The sequence below is a fragment of the Somniosus microcephalus genome, chromosome 4, assembly GCF_052327205.1.
Source record: "Somniosus microcephalus isolate GS21.2 chromosome 4, FLI_Smic_1.0, whole genome shotgun sequence".
Classification (NCBI taxonomy): domain Eukaryota; kingdom Metazoa; phylum Chordata; class Chondrichthyes; order Squaliformes; family Somniosidae; genus Somniosus; species Somniosus microcephalus.
The window spans coordinates 67,406,276-67,427,751 of NC_140990.1; the positions used below are offsets into that span (position 1 = coordinate 67,406,276).

General features: G+C 51.9%; 1 protein-coding gene across 1 annotated transcript in view; it reads left to right on the forward strand.

The window, feature by feature from the left end:
- The window catches only part of LOC147119121 (uncharacterized), a gene marked incomplete at its 5' end in the record, with an annotated part of 51,304 nt that extends 41,384 nt beyond the window's left edge, over positions 1-9,920 (forward strand). The window contains 2 exons of the mRNA XM_085984036.1: positions 7,749-7,994; positions 8,064-9,920. Of these exons, the coding sequence (XP_085840162.1) occupies positions 7,749-7,994; positions 8,064-9,284 (1,467 nt within the window). The remainder of the gene's footprint in view (positions 1-7,748; positions 7,995-8,063) is intronic.
- Between the last annotated feature and the right edge of the window lie 11,556 nt (positions 9,921-21,476).

Below are 21,476 nucleotides of genomic sequence, written 5' to 3' on the forward strand. Positions count from 1 at the left end.
AGAGCTTCTTCTCCCCGAGACGAACCCTCTGATAAGAACATAAGGAGCAGGAGTAGGCCATACGGCCCCTCGGGCCTGCTCCACCATTCAATAGGATCATGGCTGATCAGAACCTGGACTCACGTCCACTTCCCTGCCCGCTCCCCGTAACCCCTAATTCCCTTATCAGCTAGGAAACTGTCTATCTCCGTTTTAAATTTATTTAATGTCGCAGCTTCCACAGCTATCTGAGGCAGCAAATTCCATAGATTTACTACCCTCTGAGTGAAGAATTTTCTCCTCCTCAGTTTTGAAATGGCAGCCCCTTATTCTAAGATTATGCCCCCTAGTTCTAGTCTCACCCATCAGTGGAAACATCCTCCCCGCATCCACCCGATCAAGCCCCCTCACAATCTTATATGTTTCGATAAGATCACCTCTCATTCTTCTGAATTCCAATGAGTAGAGGCCCAACCTACTCAACCTTTCCTCATAAGTCAATCCCCTCATCTCCGGAATCAACCGAGTGAACCTTCTCTGAACTGCCTCGAGAGCAAGTATATCTTTTCTTAAATATGGAAACCAAAACTACACGCAGTATTTCAGGTGTGGCCTCACCAGTACCCTGTATAACTGAAGCAAGACTTCCCTGCTTTTATACTCCATCCCCCTTGCAATAAAAGCCAAGATTCCATTGGCCTTCCTGATCACCTGCTGTACCTGCATACTAACTTTTTGTGTTTCATGCACCAGGACCCCCAGATCCCTTTGTACTGTAGCACTTTGCAGTTTCTTTCCATTTAGATAATAACTTGCTCTTTCATTTTTTCTGCCAAAGTGCATAACATTATATTCCACTGCCAAATTTCTGCCCACTCACTTAGCCTGTCTATGTCCTTTTGCAGGTTTTTTATGTCCTCCTCACTCACTGCTTTCCCTCCCATCTTTGTATCGTCAGCAAACTTGGATATGTTGCACTCGGTCCCCTCCTCCAAATCGTTAATATAGATTGTAAAGAGTTGGGTCCCAGCACTGACCCCTGTGGAACACCACTAGTTACTGATTGCCAACCCGAGAATGAACCATTTATCCCAACTCTCTGTTTTCTGTTAGATAGCCAATCTTCCACCCATGCCAGTATATTACCCCCAATCCTGTGATTTTTTTATCTTGTGCAGTAATCTTTTGTGTGGCACCTTGTCAAATGTCTTTTGGAAGTCCAAATACACCACATCCACTGAAACATGACTTCCCCTTCATAAAATCATGCTGACTCTGTCCGATTAAATTATGCTTATCCAAATGTCCTGTTACTGCTTCCTTAATAATGGACTCCAACATTTTACCAACCACAGATGTTAGGCTAACTGGTCTATAGTTTCCAGCCTTTTGTCTACCTCCCTTTTTAAATATGGGCGTTACATTAGCAGTTTTCCAATCTGCTGGGAGCTTTCCTGAATCCAGGGAGTTTTGGAAAATTACCACCAATGCATCCGCAATCCCTACCGCTACTTCTCTCAAGACCCTCGGATGTAAGCCATCAGGTCCAGGGGATTTATCCGCCTTAAGTCCCATTATCTTACCGAGTACCATCTCCTTGGTGATTTTAATCGTGTTTAGCTCCTCCCCCCCCTCCCCCCCCCCATAATCCCCTGTTTGTCCAGTGTTGGGATATTTTTAGTGTTCTCTACTGTAAAGACTGATACAAAATATTTGTTCAGCATATTTGCCATCTCCATGTTCCCCACTACTAATTTCCCGGTCTCATCCTCTAAGGGACCAACGTTCACTTTAGCCACCCTTTTTCTTTTTATATAACTGTAGAAACTCTTGCTATCTGTTTTTATATTTTTTGTTAGTTTACTTTCATAATCTATCTTCCCTTTCTTAATGAATCTTTTAGTTATTCTTTGCTGGCTTTTAAATGCTTCCCAATCTTCTATCCTCCCACTAGATTTGGCTACTTCATATGCCCTTGTTTTCAGTCGGATACTGTCCTTTATTACTTTACTTAGCCACGGATGGCTGTCTTTTCTTTTACGCCCCTTTTTCCTCAGTGGAATATATTTTTCTTGAAAGTTGCGAAATATCTCCTTGAATGTACACCACTGCTCATGTACCGTCTTACACCTTAATCTATTTTCCCAGTCCACTTTAGTCAACTCTGATCTCATACCTTCATAGTCTCCTTTATTTAAGCTTAGATGTAAAGGGTCAACTGGATCCATGTTTATCTGTAATTTAAACAGAGGTCTGGTCCTCTTCCGAGCTCTTTCCCCTAGAGGACAGGGTAGAATGGGGGTCTTTAGTGTTAAACGGTTTCACCTGGGTCCATTGCTTCCATCGCATACCCATCGGTTCCTGTAGACAAACACACGTATCACTTGTCATTAATACAGTACATGGCCCCATCCAACGGACCCCATTCCCTTTCTTCCGATAACTTGCGTCATTACTTGTTGACCTATTCTGGGCAACTCGTCTGGTTTAAGCCCAGCATTCTGCCTTTCTAGATTTTTAATCTGTTGTTGGTTCCTCACTTCTTTATTTACTGCTTGTACTTCCTGATTTAGTTGTACTAAGTATCACCTTAATCTATTTTGTACTGGTCCTGGTTCTGCCACCCCTCCAGCCAAATCCTCTGGTAGTCTCATAGCTCGTCCTGTCATTAATTCATAGGGGGTCAGTCCGGTCGTTCGTCCTGGGGTGGCTCGCAGCCTCATTAGTATGCTGGGTTCCGACCATCCCTTCCCTGTTTCTTGGATGACTTTTGTCAGCGCGTTTTTCAGTGTCCTATTCAGTCTTTCTACCATCCCCGAGCTCTGGGGGTGATATGGTATGTGGTATTTTTGTGTCACATGTAGCAGCTTACAGATTTCTTTCATTATTTTGCTGGTGAAATGAGTGCCGTTGTCTCAGTCAATTTGCAGAGGCACTCCCCAACGGGGTATAACCTCGGTAGCCAATATTCATGCAACTGTTTTTGCAGAGCAATCTCGGGTGGCAAAGGCTTCCACCCACCTGGTAAATTGGTCAATTATTACCAGGCAATATTTCTTCCCCCGGTCCTGCGCTAAGAGGCAGGTAAAGTCAATTTGTAAGTTTTCCCTGGGGCCTGGGTTGGTTTGTTACTCTAACTCTACATCTCTGTCCTACATTATTCTTGCGCATATTATACAGCGGTGGCAATATTTCGCTACTTCCCGACCCATCTTTGGCCACCACCAGTACTGTGTCAGTAGGTGCAACATGTTACTTCTGCCAGTATGTGTTACACCATGGTATAGCGCCATCAGTTGTTGTCTGCAACATTCCGGTGCCACCACCTGGTTACGTGGGCCCCATTTCCAAATTCCATCTTGTAATTGTGCGCCAGCTTGTCTCCATTTCTCCTTTTGCTCTTTACTAGTATTTTCTTGTAGCTACATTATATTCACTTCCTGTACCCCACTGACTATCATGACCATATTTATTTCGTTTTTGAACGCGTCCTCTGGCTGCATTTCTCCCGCAGCTAGTTTTGCGCCTAGATCTGCATACCTATTCCCCATAGGGGCCTGGTCCTGGGGTTCATAGAAACATAGAAGATAGGAGCAAGAGTAGGCCATTCAATGAGATCATGGCTGATCATCCAAATTCAGTACCCGGTCCCTGCCTTTTCCCCATATCCCTTGATCCCTTTAGCCTTAAGAAATATATCTAACTCCTTCTTGAATATATTTAATGAATTGGCCTCAACTGTCTTCTGTGGTAGAGAATTCCACAGGTTCACCACTCTCTGGGTGAAGAAATTCCTCCTCATCTCTGTCCTAAATGGCTTACCCCTTATCCATAGACTGTGACCCCTGGTTCTGGACTCCCCGACCATCGGGAACATCCTTCCTGCATCTAGTCTGTCTAGTCCTGTCAGAATGTTATAAGTTTCAATGAGATCCCCTCTCATTCTTCTAAACTCCAGCGAGTACAAGTCCAATTGACTCAATCTCTCCTAATACGTCATTCCTGTCATCACAGGTATCAGCCTGGTGAATCTTCGCTGAACTCCTTCCATGGCAAGAACATCCTTCCTCAGATAAGGCGACCAAAACTGCACACAATACTCAAGATGTGGTCTCACCAAGGCCCTGTACAACTGGAGCAAGACATCCTTGTTCCTGTACTCAAACCCTCTCGCTACGAAGGCCAACATACCATTTGCCTTCTTAACCGCCTGCTCCACCTGCATGCTTACCTTCAGCGACTGGTGCACAAGGACACCCAGGTCTCATTGCACTTCCCCTTCTCCCAATCTATTGCCATTCGGATAATAATCTGCCTTCCTGTTTTTGCCACCAAAGTGGATAACCTCACATTTATCCACGTTATATTGCATCTGCCATGCTTCTGCCCAATCACCCAACCTGTCCAAATCATCCTGTAGTTTCTCGGCATCCTCACAGCACACACGCCCACCCAGCTTTGTGTCGTCTGCAAATTTGGAGATATTACATCTAGTTCCCTTGTCTAGATCATTAATATATATTGTGAATAGCTGTGGTCCAAGGACTGATCCCTGCGGTACCCCACTAGTCACTGCCTGCCACTCAGAAAAAGACCCGTTTATTCCAACCCTTTGCTTTCTGTCTGCCAACCAGTTCTCTATCCAAGTCAATACCTTGCCCCCAATCCCATGTGCCTTAACTTTACACGCTAGTCTCTTATGCGGGACCTTATCAAAAGTCCAAATACACCACATCCACTGGTTCTCCCTTATCTATTTTACCAGTTACATCCTCAAAACATTCCAGTAGATTAGTCAAGCACAATTTACCTTTTGTAAATCCATGTTGACTTTGTCCGATCCTGTCACTGTTTTTCCAAGTGCTCTGCTATTATATCTTTTATAATGGACTCTAGCATTTTCTCCACTACCGATGTCAGGCTTACCGGTCTGTAATTCCATGTTTTCTCTCTACCAACTTGTTTGAACAGTGGGGTTACATTAGCTACCCTCCAATCCATGGGAACTGTTCCAGAGTCTATCGAATTTTGGAAGATGACCAGCAATGCATCTACTATTTCTAGGGCCACTTCCTTAAGTACCCTAGGATGTAGATTATCAGGCCCTGGGGATTTATCGGCCTTCAGTCCCATCAATTTCCCTAACACCATTTCCCTACAAATACCGATTTCTTTCAGTTCCTCCCCTTCATCAGACCCTATGTTCCCCGACATCTCTGGGAGGTTATTTGTGTCCTCCTTTGTGAAGACAGAACCAAAATATGTATTTAATTGGTCAGCCATTTCTTTGTTCCCCATTTTAATTTCCCCATATTCTGACTGTAAGGGACCTATGCTTGACTTCACCAATTTTTTTCTCTTCACATAACTTCTTCTTCTTCTTAGGCAGTCCCTCGGAACTGAGGATGACTTGCTTCCACATTAAAAAGAAGTTCGCAGGTGACTGATGAGTCCAATGCAGGACCTACAGTCTCTGTCACAGGCGGGGCAGACGGTGGTTGAAGGGGCGGGTGGGTGGGGTGCTTGGGTTGACGTGCGCTCCTTGCGCTTGGCTTCCGCTTGCTCCCGGCGAAGAGACTCGAGGTGTTCGGCGCCTTCCCGGATGCTTCTCCTCCACTTTGTGTGGTCTTGGGCCAGGGATTCCCAGGTGTCGGTGGGGATGTTACACTTGTTCAAGGAGGCGTTTCCTCTGGCCACCTGGGGCTCTCTTGCCGTGCCGGAGCTCCGAGTAGAGCGCTTGTTTTGGGAGTCTCGTATCGGGCATGCGGACAATGTGACCCGTCCATCGGAGCTGATTGAGTGTGGTCAGAGCTTCGATGTTGGCCTGAGCAAGAACACTGACGTTGGTGTGCCTATCCTGCCAATAGGCCTTCGACACTGTCAATCGTGAGGGATTATGGAGTGTCCTCCTCAAATTCGGCTGCCGTCAACAGTTTGTCACCATCCTCCGCCTGCTTCACGACGACATGCAAGCCGTGATCCTGACCAACGGTTCCACCACAGATCCAATTCACGTACGAACCGTGGTCAAGCAAGGCTGTGTCATCGCACCAACGCTCTTCTCGATCTTCCTTGCTGCAATGCTCCATCTCACCCTCAGTAAGCTCCCCACTGGAGTGGAGCTAATTTACAGAACAAACGGGAAACTGTTCAACCTCCGTCGCCTCCAGTCCAGATCCAAGGTTGTCCCATCCTTCACATATCTATAAAAGCTTTTACAGTCAGTTTTTATGTTCCCTGCAAGCTTACTCTCACATTCTATTTTCCCCTTCTTAATTAATCCCTTTGTCCTACTTTGTTGAATCCTAAACTGCTCCCAATCCTCAGGTTTACTGCTTTTTCCGGCCAATTTATATGTCCTCTCCTTGGATCTTATGCTATCCCTAATTTCCCTTGTTAGCCACGGTTGAGTCACCTTTTTTGTTTTATTTTTATGCCAAACTGGGATGAACAAATTCTGTAGTTCATCCATGCGGTCTTTGAATGTTTGCCATTGCCTAGCCACCGTCAGCCTTTGAGTGACATTCCCCAATCAATCCTACCCAACTCGCGCCTCAGACCATCGTAGTTTCCTTTATTTAAATTCAGGACCATGATCTTTTTGAATGGCGGAGCAGGCTTGAAGGATCAAATGCCCTACGACTGCTCCAATTTCTTATGTTCTTAAGCTCTCCCAGGGCAGGTACAGCAGGTGTTAGATACAGAGTAAAGCTCCCTCTACATTGTCCCATCAAACACTCCCAGGGCAGGTACAGCACGGGTTAGATACAGAGTAAAGCTCCCTCTACACTGTCCCATCAAACACTCCCAGGGCAGGTACAGCACGGGTTAGATACAGAGTAAAGCTCCCTCTACACTGTCCCATCAAACACTCCCAGGGCAGGTACAGCACGGGTTAGATACAGAGTGTCAGCCATGGCTCAGGCGGCAGCACTCTCTCCTCTGAGTCAGAAGGTTGTGGGTTGAAGTTCCACTCCAGAGACTCGAGTCTAAAACTCTGTGCTGCCCCTCCAATGCAGTGCTGAGGGAGTAAAGCCCAGTGCAGAGTAAAGTTCCCTCTGCATTGCTCCACTAACATGCCTGAGCCCCAAACTCAGAAGAGCGCCCTCTGCTGCATTCCACTTGTCTCAGCAGCGGGAGAAGCAGGCGGCGGACGTCCCGCCCCTCGGACACCCCGATTGATTGGAGGACCCGCCGCCACCTCAGTCCTCCAAGCTCCACCCGCTCTCTCCCTATTGGTCGGAGCTCACGTCAGTCACCGCCGTGGAGTTGATGACGTGCCCCAGTCCGGCTCCCTGCAGAAGACAAGGGGCTGCGGCCGCTCAATCCGCTCCGCTCGGTGCCGGGAGGGCGCTGGGACGGTCCGGTTTGTATTTTCTTTTTATTTATCTCCCCGCCCGCGCTTCTCTCCGCTATATATAAAAAACCCTGATAAAACTCACTTTCCGCCGGTGATCCAGAATCTCAGGCAGGATGCGTGCTGAGCATGCGCGGTGCGGGCCGGGTGCCTGTGGAGCAGGAGAGGGCGGGGCCATGGGGCGCATGCGCGCGGTCAGCCACAACTCAGCGCGGCGGCCGGAGTGCTTTCTGGAGCGTGGGGGCTTGTGGGGATTGCAGCCGCCATTACTGCTGATCCTTTCAACCAAACTGTGCAGCAGCTGGGGCCTGAAAATCAGCTTCGCTGCCCCTGGGCTGGGAAAGGGGGACATGAGAAAACATTCTCCCTCTTACCCCTTTCTACACTCCTTTTACAGGGTTTAAAAGTGGAGCATTTACAGACAGGAAGCTCAGACCAAACATCACGTCAAAATCTGACCGAGTCGCTCGATTCATCAGTACCTGAATTTCACTGGGCTTTGCACATGGAAGGGGAGCGCAGCGATCGCAGCGTGGACGAATTGCACACATGTTCTATGTGTGGACATGGATTTAGCCGATCGCCTGACCTGGAGGGCCACAAGAACAGGCATGCTGGAGAGAGACGGTATGAATGTGAGGACTGTGGGAAGGGGTTCGCCCAGCTGACAAGCCACGAGCGCCGTCACAGCAGGAACCGACTGCATAAATGCGAGGACTGCGGGAAGGGATACCTTCACCCATATGCGGTGGAAGCTCATCGGCGGGCTCACACCGGGGAGAAGCCATTCACCTGCCCCGTGTGTGGGAAGGGATTCACTCAGTCCTCCAACCTGCGGACACACCAGCGAGTTCACACCGGGGAGAGGCCGTTTACCTGCCCCGTGTGTGGAAAGGACTTCACGTGTTTGTCCAACCTGCTGGGACACCAGCGAGTTCACTCTGACGAGAGGCCATTTAAATGTTCAGACTGTGGGAAGAGCTTTAAACGCTCCCAGTACCTGATGAAGCACCAGCGGCTGCACACTGGAGAGAGGCCGTACGGCTGCTCTCACTGCCACAAGAGGTTTGTGAACTCCGCGGACCTGCTGACGCATCAGAGAGTTCACACCGGGGCGAGGCCATTCACCTGCTCCGTGTGCGGGAAGGGATTCACTCATTCATTCAGCCTACGGACCCACCGGAGAGTACACACCGGGAAGAGTCCGTTCACCTGCTCCGTGTGCGGGAAGGGATTCGCTGAGTCCTCGAATCTGCTGGTACACCAGAGAATTCACAACGGAAAGAGGCCGTTCACCTGCTCCGTGTGTGGGAAGGGATTCGCTCAGTCCACCCTCCTGCTGATACACCAACGAGTTCACACTGGGGAGAAGCCATTCACCTGCTCAGTGTGTGGGAAGGCCTTCAGATATTCAACCAGCCTGCTGGGACACCAGCGAGTTCACACCGGGGAGAGGCCATTCACCTGCTCCGTGTGTGGGAAGGACTTCCGGTATATGTCTAGCCTACTAGGACACAAGCGAGTTCACACTGATGAGAGGCCTTTTAAATGTTCAGACTGTGGAAAGAGCTTCAAAAGCTCCCAAGAGCTGAAGCGACACCAGCGTTCTCACACTGGAGAGAGGCCGTTCCCCTGCTCCGTGTGTGGGAAGGCATTCGCTCATTCGTTCAGCCTGCTGGCGCACCACAAAATTCACACTGGGGAGAAGCCATTCACTTGCTCTGTGTGTGGGAAGGGATTCGCTCTGTCCTCCCACCTGCTGAGACACCAGCGAATTCACACCGGGGAGAGGCCGTTCACCTGCTCCGTGTGTGGGAAGGGATTCACTCGGTCCTTTCACCTGCTGAGACACCAGCAAGTTCACATCGGGGAGAAACTGTTCACCAACTGCACAGGCGGCACGGGATTGACTCAGTCCTCCAGCCAACTGAAACAGCAACCACTTTGAAGTGGAGAGAGGCCGTTCACCTGCTCCGAGTGCAGGAAGGGATAAACTCAGTCATCCAGCCTGCTCGGACACCAGCTAGTTCACACTGGACAGTCGCAGTTCGCTGAGCGTCCAACGTATTTAGAGAGCTGCGAGTTCCCACTGAGACCCTGTAAAATGTTTTGACCATGGGAAGAGATTTAAAAGCGCTGTCGCACTGAGGAGAGGCCATTCAGCAGGGGTTCAGGAGGAGGTCATCAGACAGGTCCAAACAATCCCATTTCCTGAGTGTGACATCGAGCGTACAGCACAGAAAGAGGCCATTCGGCCCAACTGGTCCATGCTGGCGTTTATGCTCCACACGAGCCTCCTCCCGCCCTACTTCATCTAACCCGAGCAGCATATCCTTCTCGCAGTAACCAAGCTTGTGTATAAAAACAGGCCACTTAAGCCGTTGTCAGTTGGAACAGACTCGAGAAGATCGCGCACGAATCCACTGTACTTCTATTCTCCAGATTGAGGGAATTATATACTACATATTGACTGGGCAAATCAAATTACCACTAATGGTGTGGAGGACAAATTCTTGGTATGCATGCAAGATGGTTTCCTGGATCAGTATGTGGAGGAACCAACCAGGGAACAGGCTATTTTGGATCTGGTACTCACAGAATCACAGAAACCCCACAGTGCAGATAGAGGCCATTTCGGCCCATCGAGCCTGCACCGACACATATCCCACCCGATCCCCGTAACCCCACGTATTTAATCCCCCTAACACTAAGGGTCAATTTATCATAGCCAATCAACCTAACCCGCACATCTTTGGACTGTGGGAGGAAACCGGAGCACCCGGAGGAAACCCACGCAAACACGGGGAGAATGTCTGTGTGGAGTTTGCACAGTCACCCGAGGCCGGATTCGAACCCGGGTCCCTGGCGCTGTGAGGCAACAGTGCTAACCACTATGCCACCGTGCTGCGTAATGAGAAAGGGCTAATGAATAATCTTGTGGTAAAGGGGCCTTTAGGGACAATGACCACAATATGATTGAATTTTACATTAAGTTTGAGAGTGATGTAGTCCAATCTGAAACTAAGGTCTTCAATCTAAACAGAGGAAACTACAAGGGTATGAGGGACAAGTTGGCCATGGTAGATTGGGAGACTACACTGAAAGGTATGAAGGTGGACATACAATGGCTAACATTCAAGGAAATAATGCATAATTTACAACAAACATATATTCCTCTAGGGCATAAAAACCCAAAAGGAAAAGTGATCCAACCATCGCTAACAAAAGAAATGAAATCTAGTATTAAGCCAGATAAAGCAGTCAGCCTGAGGATTGGGATTTTTTAGAAATCAGCAAAGGGGGACCAAGAAATTGATAAAGGGAAAATGGAATATGAGCACAAACTAGCGAAAAATATAAAAACGGATTGTTAAAGCTTCTATAGGTATGTGAAAAGGAAAAGACTGGCGGAGGTAAATGTAGGTCCTTTACAGTCAGAGACGGGAGAATTTATAATCGAGAATGAGGAAATGGCAGGGAAATTAAACAAATACTTTGTTTCTGTCTTCACGGAGGAAGACACAAAAAACCTCCCAGAAATATGAGAAACATAGAAGATAGGAGCAGGAGTAGGCCATTCGGCCCCTCGAGCCTGCTCCGCCATTCAATGAGATCATGGCGGATCATCCAAATTCAGTACCCTGTCCCTGCCTTCTCCCCATATCCCTTGATCCCTTTAGCCTTAAGAAATATATCCAACTCTTTCTTGAATATACTTAATGAACTGGCCTCCACCGCCCTCTGTGGCAGAGAATTCCACAGGTTCACCACTCTGTGGTGGGCACGGTGGCATAGTGGTTAGCACTGTTGCCTCACAGCGCCAGGGAACCGGGTTCAAATCTGGCCTCGGGCGACTGTCTGTGTGGAGTTTGCACATTCTCCCTGTGTCTGCGTGGGTTTCCTCCGGGTGCTCCGGTTTCCTCCCACAGTCCAAAGATGTGCAGGTTAGGTTGATTTGGCTATGATAAATTGACCCTTAGTGTTAGGGGATTAAATACATGTGGTTACAGGGATAGGGTGGGATATGTGTCGGTGCAGGCTCGATGGGCCGAAATGGCCTCTATCTGCACTGTAGATTCTGTGATTCTGTGATTCTCTGGGTGAAGAAATTCCTCCTCATTTCAGTCCTAAATGGCCTACCCCTTATCCTTAGACTGTGACCCCTGGTTCTGGACTCCCCGGCCATCAGAAACATCCTTCCTGCATCTAGTCTGTCCAGGCCTGACAATTTTATAGGTTTCGATGAGATCCCCTCTCAATCTTCTAAACTCCAGTGAGTACAAGCCCAATCGACACAGTCTCTCCTCATACGTCATTCCTGCCATCCCAGGTATCAGCCTGGTGAATCTTCGCTGCACTCCTTCCATGGCAAGAACGTCCTTCCTCAGGTAAGGTGACCAAAACTGCACACAATACTCAAGGTGCGGTCTCACCAAGGGCCTGTACAACTGTAGCAAGACATCCTTGTTCCTGTACTCGAACCCTCTTGCTATGAAGGCCAACATACCATTTGCCTTCTTAACCGCCTGCTGCACCTGCATGCTTACCTTCAGCGACTGGTGCACAAGAACACCCAGGTCTCTTTGCACTTCCCCTTCTCCCAATCTATTGCCAAATAACAATCTGCCTTCCTGTTTTTGCCACCAAAGTGGATAACCTCACATTTATCCACATTATAGTGCATTTGCCATGTTTCTGCCCAATCACCCAACCTGTCCAAATCGTACTGGAGTTTCACGACACCCTCCCACCCAGCTTTGTGTCATCTGCAAATTTGGAGATATTACATCCAATTCCCTCGTCCAGATCATTAATATATATTGTGAACAGCTGGGGTCCTAGGACCGATCCTTGCGGTACCCCACTAGTCACTGCCTGCCACTCGGAAAACGACCCGTTTATTCCAACTCTTTGCTTTCTGTCCACCAACCAGTTCTCTATCCAAGTCAATACCTTGCCCCCAATCCCATGTGCTTTAATTTTGCACGCTAATCTCTTATGTGGGACCTTATCGAAAGCCTTCTGAAAGTCCAAATACACCACATCCACTGGTTCTCCCTTATCTATTTTACCAGTTACATCCTCAAAAAATTCCAGTAGATTAGTCAAGCATGATTTACCTTTTGTAAAACCAAGGGTGTGGCGAGAATGCGGAACTTAAAGGAATTATTAGTAAAAAAAACAGTACTAGCAAAATTAATGGGACTAAAAGTCGATAAATCCCAAGGACCGGATGATCTACATCCTAAGGTTTTGAAAGAGGTGGCCATTGGAATAGTGGACGCATTGGTTGTCATCTTCCAAAATTCTATAGATTCTGGAACGGTTCCTGCAGATTGGAGGATAACAAATGTAACCCCGCTATTTAAGAAAGGAGGGAAGAGAGAAAACGGGGAACTACAGACCTGTTGGCCTCACATCAGTAGTTGGGAAAATGCTGGAATCTATTATAAAGGATGCAATAACTGGGCACTTAGAAACTAATAGTAAGATTGGGCAGAGTCAACATGGATTTATGAAAGGGAAATCCTGTTTGACAAACCTATTGGAGTTCTTTGAGGATGTAACTAGTGGAGTAGACAAAGGGGAACCGGTAGATGTGTATCTGGATTTTCAGAAGGCCTTCGATAAGGTCCCACACAAGAGGTTGGTGAACAAAATGAGGGCACATGTAATTGGGGGTGATATACTAGCATGGATTGAGAATTGGTTAACAGACAAAACAAAGCGTAGGATAAACAGGTCTTTTTCAGGATGGCAATCTGTGACTAGTGGGGTACCGCAAGGATCGGTGCTTGGGACCCAGCTATTCACAATCTATATCAATGATTCGGATGAGGGGACTAAATGTAACATTTCCAAATTTGCTGATGATACAGAGCTAGGTGGCAGTGTCAGTTGTGAAGAGGACGTGAAGAGGCTGCAAGGGGATCTCGACAGGCTCAGTGAGTGGGCGAGAACATGGCAGATGGAATATAATGTGGATAAATGTGAAGTTATCCACTTTGGTAGAAAAAACAGAAAGGCAGAGCATTTCCTAAATGGTGAAAGATTGGGGAATGCAGATGCTCAAAGGGACCTGGGTGTCCTTGTACATGAGTCACTGAAAGTGAATGTGCAGGTGCAGCAAGCCATTAGGAAGGCAAATGGTATACTGGCCTTCATTACAAGAGGATTTGAGTACAGTAGCAAAGAAGTCTTACTCCAATTATATAGGGCCTTGGTGAGACCACACCTGGAGTACCTGGAAAACAGTGACACACTTGGAAAACAGTGACAGGATCGGACAAAGTCAACATGGATTTACAAAAGGTAAATTGTGCTTGACTAATCTACTGGAATTTTTTGAGGATGTAACTGGTAAAATAGATAAGGGAGAACCAGTGGATGTGGTGCATTTGGACTTTCAGTAGGCTTTTGATAAGGTCCCGCATAAGAGATTAGCGTGTAAAGTTAAGGCACATGGGATTGGGGGCAAGGTATTGACTTGGATAGAGAGCTGGTTGGCAGACAGAATGCAAAGAGTTGGAATGAACGGGTCTTTTTCCGAGTGGCCAGCAGTGACTAGCGGGGTACCGTAGGGATCAGTCCTTGGGCCCCAGCTATTCACAATATATATCAATGATCTAGACAAGGGAACTAGATGTAAAATCTCCAAATTTGCAGACAACACAAAGCTGGGTGGGTGTGTGTGCTGTGAGGAGGATGCCGAGAAACTCCAAGATGATTTGGACAGGTTGGGTGATTGGGCAAAGGCATAGCAGATGCAATATAATGTGGATAAATGCGAGGTTATCCACTTTGGTGGCAAAAACAGGAAGGCCTATTATTATCTGAATGGCAATAGATTGGGAGAAGGGGAAGTGCAACGAGACCTGGGTGTCCTTGTGCACCAGTCGCTGAAGGTAAGCATGCAGTTGCAGCAGGCGGTTAAGAAGGCAAGAATTGCGCCCGCGGTATCCAAAAAACGTTCAACATTCCACTCATTATCCGCTCATTAGCATCGAGTGACGTCGAGGTCGACCAATCATACGGTCGAGCGACCCGACGGTCGACCAATCGCTGCGTGGCGGGGGCGGGTTCCTGGCGCTTGCGGGCGAGCCCACCGAGAGTCGCGCGCAGTCGCCCCCCCCAGTCGCGCGCTCTCTCTTCCCCCCCAGTCGCGCGCTCTCTCTTCCCCCCCAGTCGCGCGCTCTCTCTTCCCCCCCAGTCGCGCGCTCTCTCTTCCCCCCCAGTCGCGCGCTCTCTCTTCCCCCCCAGTCGCGCGCTCTCTCTTCCCCCCCAGTCGCGCGCTCTCTCTTCCCCCCCAGTCGCGCGCTCTCTCTTCCCCCCCAGTCGCGCGCTCTCTCTTCCCCCCCCAGTCGCGCGCTCTCTCTTCCCCCCCAGTCGCGCGCTCTCTCTTCCCCCCCAGTCGCGCGCTCTCTCTTCCCCCCCCAGTCGCGCGCTCTCTCTTCCCCCCCAGTCGCGCGCTCTCTCTTCCCCCCCAGTCGCGCGCTCTCTCTTCCCCCCCAGTCGCGCGCTCTCTCTTCCCCCCCAGTCGCGCGCTCTCTCTTCCCCCCCAGTCGCGCGCTCTCTCTTCCCCCCCAGTCGCGCGCTCTCTCTTCCCCCCCAGTCGCGCGCTCTCTCTTCCCCCCCAGTCGCGCGCTCTCTCTTCCCCCCCAGTCGCGCGCTCTCTCTTCCCCCCCAGTCGCGCGCTCTCTCTTCCCCCCCAGTCGCGCGCTCTCTCTTCCCCCCCAGTCGCTCTCTCTCTTCCCCCCAGTCGCTCTCTCTCTTCCCCCCCAGTCGCTCTCTCTCTTCCCCCCCAGTCGCTCTCTCTCTTCCCCCCCAGTCGCTCTCTCTCTTCCCCCCCAGTCGCTCTCTCTCTTCCCCCCCAGTCGCTCTCTCTCTTCCCCCCCAGTCGCTCTCTCTCTTCCCCCCCAGTCGCTCTCTCTCTTCCCCCCCAGTCGCTCTCTCTCTTCCCCCCCAGTCGCTCTCTCTCTTCCCCCCCAGTCGCTCTCTCTCTTCCCCCCCAGTCGCTCTCTCTCTTCCCCCCCAGTCGCTCTCTCTCTTCCCCCCCAGTCGCTCTCTCTCTTCCCCCCCAGTCGCTCTCTCTCTTCCCCCCCAGTCGCTCTCTCTCTTCCCCCCAGTCGCTCTCTCTCTTCCCCCCCAGTCGCTCTCTCTCTTCCCCCCCAGTCGCTCTCTCTCTTCCCCCCCAGTCGCTCTCTCTCTTCCCCCCCAGTCGCTCTCTCTCTTCCCCCCCAGTCGCTCTCTCTCTTCCCCCCCAGTCGCTCTCTCTCTTCCCCCCCAGTCGCTCTCTCTCTTCCCCCCCAGTCGCTCTCTCTCTTCCCCCCCAGTCGCTCTCTCTCTTCCCCCCCAGTCGCTCTCTCTCTTCCGCCCCAGTCGCTCTCTCTCTTCCGCCCCAGTCGCTCTCTCTCTTCCCCCCCAGTCGCTCTCTCTCTTCCCCCCCAGTCGCTCTCTCTCTTCCCCCCCAGTCGCTCTCTCTCTTCCCCCCCAGTCGCTCTCTCTCTTCCCCCCCAGTCGCTCTCTCTCTTCCCCCCCAGTCGCTCTCTCTCTTCCCCCCCAGTCGCTCTCTCTCTTCCCCCCCAGTCGCTCTCTCTCTTCCCCCCCAGTCGCTCTCTCTCTTCCCCCCCAGTCGCTCTCTCTCTTCCCCCCCAGTCGCTCTCTCTCTTCCCCCCCAGTCGCTCTCTCTCTTCCCCCCCAGTCGCTCTCTCTCTTCCCCCCCAGTCGCTCTCTCTCTTCCCCCCCAGTCGCTCTCTCTCTTCCCCCCCAGTCGCTCTCTCTCTTCCCCCCCAGTCGCTCTCTCTCTTCCCCCCAGTCGCTCTCTCTCTTCCCCCCCAGTCGCTCTCTCACTTCCCCCCCAGTCGCTCTCTCCCTTCCCCCCCAGTCGCTCTCTCCCTTCCCCCCCAGTCGCTCTCTCCCTTCCCCCCCAGTCGCTCTCTCCCTTCCCCCCCAGTCGCTCTCTCCCTTCCCCCCCAGTCGCTCTCTCCCTTCCCCCCCAGTCGCTCTCTCCCTTCCCCCCCAGTCGCTCTCTCCCTTCCCCCCCAGTCGCTCTCTCCCTTCCCCCCCAGTCGCTCTCTCCCTTCCCCCCCAGTCGCTCTCTCCCTTCCCCCCCAGTCGCTCTCTCCCTTCCCCCCCAGTCGCTCTCTCTCTTCCCCACCAGTCGCTCTCTCCCTTCCCCCCCAGTCGCTCTCTCCCTTCCCCCCCAGTCGCTCTCTCCCTTCCCCCCCAGTCGCTCTCTCCCTTCCCCCCCAGTCGCTCTCTCTCTTCCCCCCCAGTCGCTCTCTCTCTTCCCCCCCCAGTCGCTCTCTCTCTTCCCCCCCCAGTCGCTCTCTCTCTTCCCCCCCAGTCGCTCTTCCCCCCCAGTCGCTCTCTCTCTTCCCCCCCAGTCGCTCTCTCTCTTCCCCCCCAGTCGCTCTCTCTCTTCCCCCCCAGTCGCTCTCTCTCTTCCCCCCCAGTCGCTCTCTCTCTTCCCCCCCAGTCGCTCTTCCCCCCCAGTCGCTCTCTCTCTTCCCCCCCAGTCGCTCTCTCTCTTCCCCCCCCAGTCGCTCTCTCTCTTCCCCCCCAGTCGCTCTCTCTCTTCCCCCCCAGTCGCTCTCTCTCTTCCCCCCCAGTCGCTCTCTCTCTTCCCCCCCAGTCGCTCTCTCTCTTCCCCCCCAGTCGCTCTCTCTCTTCCCCCCCAGTCGCTCTCTCTCTTCCCCCCCAGTCGCGCGCTCTCCCTTCCCCCCCAGTCGCGCGCTCTCCCTTCCCCCCCAGTCGCGCGCTCTCCCTTCCCCCCCAGTCGCGCGCTCTCCCTTCCCCCCCAGTCGCGCGCTCTCCCTTCCCCCCCAGTCGCGCGCTCTCCCTTCCCCCCCAGTCGCGCGCTCTCCCTTCCCCCCCAGTCGCGCGCTCTCCCTTCCCCCCCAGTCGCGCGCTCTCTCTTCCCCCCCAGTCGCGCGCTCTCTCTTCCCCCCCAGTCGCGCGCTCTCTCTTCCCCCCCAGTCGCGCGCTCTCTCTTCCCCCCCAGTCGCGCGCTCTCTCTTCCCCCCCAGTCGCGCGCTCTCTCTTCCCCCCCAGTCGCGCGCTCTCTCTTCCCCCCCAGTCGCGCGCTCTCTCTTCCCCCCGTCGCGCGCTCTCTCTTCCCCCCCAGTCGCGCGCTCTCTCTTCCCCCCCAGTCGCGCGCTCTCTCTTCCCCCCCAGTCGCGCGCTCTCTCTTCCCCCCCAGTCGCGCGCTCTCTCTTCCCCCCCAGTCGCGCGCTCTCTCTTCCCCCCCAGTCGCGCGCTGTCTCTTCCCCCCCAGTCGCGCGCTCTCTCTTCCCCCCCAGTCGCGCGCTCTCTCCGAAGATGCTGCTCTTGAGGGGATCCGTACGCGCGTCATGGCGAATAAAGTGTATCCGTCAGGCGAAGGACCGTGGAGACGTGCGAAACAGCAGGCCTTGTCAGAGTGACGGGCAGGTTGGGCGGACACGGGCGATGTCTCCGTTGACTGGTGAGCGAAACCTTCAGGAGGCTGGAACGCACGGAACAGTGCGTGCCATAATGCTACGACATTAACAGAACGGAGGGTGAAAAGTTGCTGTGTTGATCTGTGATCAGAGCAACTTCCACGTGTTGATCGCGGCCGCAGGATGCCCGTTGGGCCCGTCCTCGATGTGTGCAGCTTCAGTAGACGTTTGCATTTGTTAAAGGGAAAACTGGAGAAAGGGCGGCAACGGTCCAGGTTGTTGTTGCTTTCGGGAGGGGTAAACTCTGCCTGGAGGGCGGCAACACTTGTAGTTGTTGTAGATTTAGGAGAAAACAGCCGTGAGGGCGGCAACGCTTTTCGTTCACGCTGAAATGTGTAGTAGGTAACACAACCAGCAGGCTGACGGGCTGGTGCATCGTCGGCGGGGAACGAGTCTTCGTGTTTCATGAGGGCAGGGTCCTCGTGGTTCGCGAGGGATGGGTCCTCGTGGTTCGCGGGGGTGAGTCCTCGTGGTTCGCGGGGGTGAGTCCTCGTGGTATCCCCGCAGGGCGCGCTCCGATTTTGTGGGCCCGAACATGCTGTACCCCGCGCTTGGAGAGATGTATACTTGCTGTTGTTTTGGACATAGAGGCGGACGATCCGTGTGGCGGTAGGAAAAACGAGTACGGGGACCATAAGCAAGTGCGTGGTCGGCGCCGCATCGATGTTCTCGTCGAACGGGGCTTCTACCTTTATAAAGCACGAGGGAGACTGTGGCTCCCTGGATTGTGGTAGCGACAGCAAAACGGCTGGTGCTTCCATGGCGTGCTTCTTTTGTGAAAATTGCTCACAAAAAAAAAAACGGGGTCCGGTTGAGTTTTGTCCGTGTCAAACAGGATCTGCTCCAGGCTGCGCTTACCTTGCGAATACGTTCGCAAAGACGGGGTCGCCTTTGGAGGAATCGGTGTTAGGCGGTTGCTGTTCCGTGGTTGTTCGTCGGTTGTGCGTCGGTCGTCTTGTGTAGAAGACAAGGTTCAGGCGCGCGTTGCTATCATGAAAATCGTTCATGGATACGGGTTCACCAATTGTAGTGTTGGAATTGATGAGCTCCCGTACTCACATCGTTGGGTCACCAATGTAGTGATTGGTGTTCGTCGGTCATCTTCTGTGAAGACGAGGGTCAGGCTGCGCGTTGCTTCCGTGAATATCGTTCACGGATACGGGGTCACCAATTGTAGTATAGGAATTGATGAGCTCCCGTACTCACGTCGTTGGGTCACCAATGTAGCGGTTCGAGTAGATCGCCACTAAATAAGAGAGTTTGACTTTGACGAACTATAAATAAGTTGTTTATTTACAGGAACAGGTTAAATACATCAGGTAAGGTAGCCGGTAAGATGGCTGACTGTAGGAGCACTGTGGTGTAGGTCTTTCCCCAGCAGGGACGCCACGAGGACTAACTAGAAGTTTCCCAGCTCAACTGCCAGCAGGTTCCGAGCTCAACTGCCAGCAGGTTCCGAGCTCAACTGTCAGCAGGTCCCGAGCTCAACTGTTGGAAGGTTCCGAGCTCTGATGTCATGAATCAGAGTACAGGAGAGAAGCCTGAGTATAGTAACAGACACATACAGTAAGGTAAGTTAAAGGGAATTATGTATATCCATGTAAGGGACAACCGGTGGTACCGCCACAGAACTACTTTTACAGCTCCTGTATACTGTAGTACCGGCAGTGACCACACCTTTATATAAGCCTTGAGCATGCATCTGTACTGTCAGTCTTTAGACTACCCTCCTCCAGTAAACACCTGTTGATTGTTAAGTTACAGCCTCCGTGTAGTTATTGGAAAACATCATACTTTAAGAATCACCGATTCAACAGTAGCGACGAGGTCGATTCGAATCTACCTGCAACTCTGCATTTCCTTTCAAGGATTCGCTCCGGGAGGGCGGTGGAAGAAAGTCGAGGCCAGAAGCACGGGCGTCGACCACGAGCAACCGCCCAGTCATCCGGCAGTGAGTGAACATCGCAGGGGAGGCTGTTGAGAGCCGGGCTTGGTTCCCCAGCCACGACGATCCAGCAACAGACTGGCAACAGGTACAGCACAGACCCTTCCCGGACAGCGGCGGCTGGAGCCGACCGACGGCATAGAAAAAGCCGAGCAGCGTCGATGGGGTAAGAGAGAGGGTGAAGCACACAGGGCGCAGCCGGGGGTTGAAAACCGAGCGGCGTCGAGGAAAAACAAAACAGAGAGAGTGAGGGTAAAGCAGCAGCCGGGTTCAGGACCGAGCGGCGGCAACGGGAGAGGCGCACAGGAGAACGCGCAGAGCACAGCCAGGGCTCAAGGGCTGAACAGCGTCCACGGGGAGAAGAAGGGAGAGTGTGGGAGACGCCATTGAGCCGCGGAGAAGAAGGGAGAGCACGGGAGACGCCATTTTAGAAGCTGCAGCGGAGAAGAAGGGCGAGCGCGGGAAGAAAGGAAAGCGCGGGAGACGCCATTTTGTGCCAGCGGAGAAGAAGGGAGAGCGCAGGAGATGCCACTGAGCCGCGGAGAAGAAGGGAGAGCACGGGAGACGCCATTTTAGAAGCTGCAGCGGAGAAGGGCGAGCGCGGGAAGAAAGGAAAGCGCGGGAGACGCCATTTTGTGCCAGCGGAGAAGAAGGGAGAGCGCGGGAGATGCCATTTTAGACAGTTAAATCACACCCAGGGATGCCGAAGAGTGGCAGTATCACTGCGTTCGACAATTAAGTCGAAGATTGGGTGACATATGTGGAATGCATTGAGGTGTACTGCAGGGCGAATGAAGTGCCAGATGCTAGGAAAGCACTGGTTTTGTTAAATTCCATGGGTGCAAAAACTTATGGCTTACTGCAAAACCTAATAACCCCAGAGAAGCCAGTGGATAAGAATTTCAAAAGCATAGTGGAAATCCTACAGGACCACTTAAACCCCACACCGCTGCTGATAGCAGAAAGATTTAAGTTCCACAAAAGGAACCAGCATAAAGACGAAAGTAATGCTGAGTGCTTAACAGAACTGCACAAGCTATCAAAACACTGCCAGTTTGGAGTGGGACTAGCAGATTTAAGGGACAAGTTTGTGTGTGGGCTTCAAAGTGAAGGAACCCAGAAACGGCTTCTATCAGAAAAGGATCTTACGCTGGACAAGGCTTTCAGCATGGCAGTTGTAAAGTCCGCGCCTCAATAATACACGGACTGCGGGAGAACAATTAAACAGGTATTTTACTGAACAGAGGGTACTCTTTTTGTTTGGACCCAAAAAAAACCCAATTGGACTGTAAATAAACAAAAGTTCAACTAAAACTTAACAAATCAAATTAAAATGTGGTTTTCCGGGTTGATAATGCACTCCAGTCCCCGCGGCACCCACCGGTCGCGGAAATACTCAAGCGCGGCGGCGGACACTGCGTGCTCCATCTCCAGGGCCACCCGGGCGCGAACATGGCCACGGAAGAGAGGCAGGCAATCCGGCTGGACGACCCCCTCGACCGCCCGCTGCCTGGACCAATTGATGGCTCTTTTAGCCAGGCCCAGGAGCAGGCCCACAAGGAGGTCCTCCAACCTGTCCGCTCCCCTCCGCACCGGGTGACCGTAGATCAAGAGCGTGGGACTGAAGTGCAACCAAAAATCGAGGAGCAGCCCCTTCAAGTAGTGAAAGAGGGGCTGCAACCTCTCACACTCCATATAAACGTGAAACACGGAT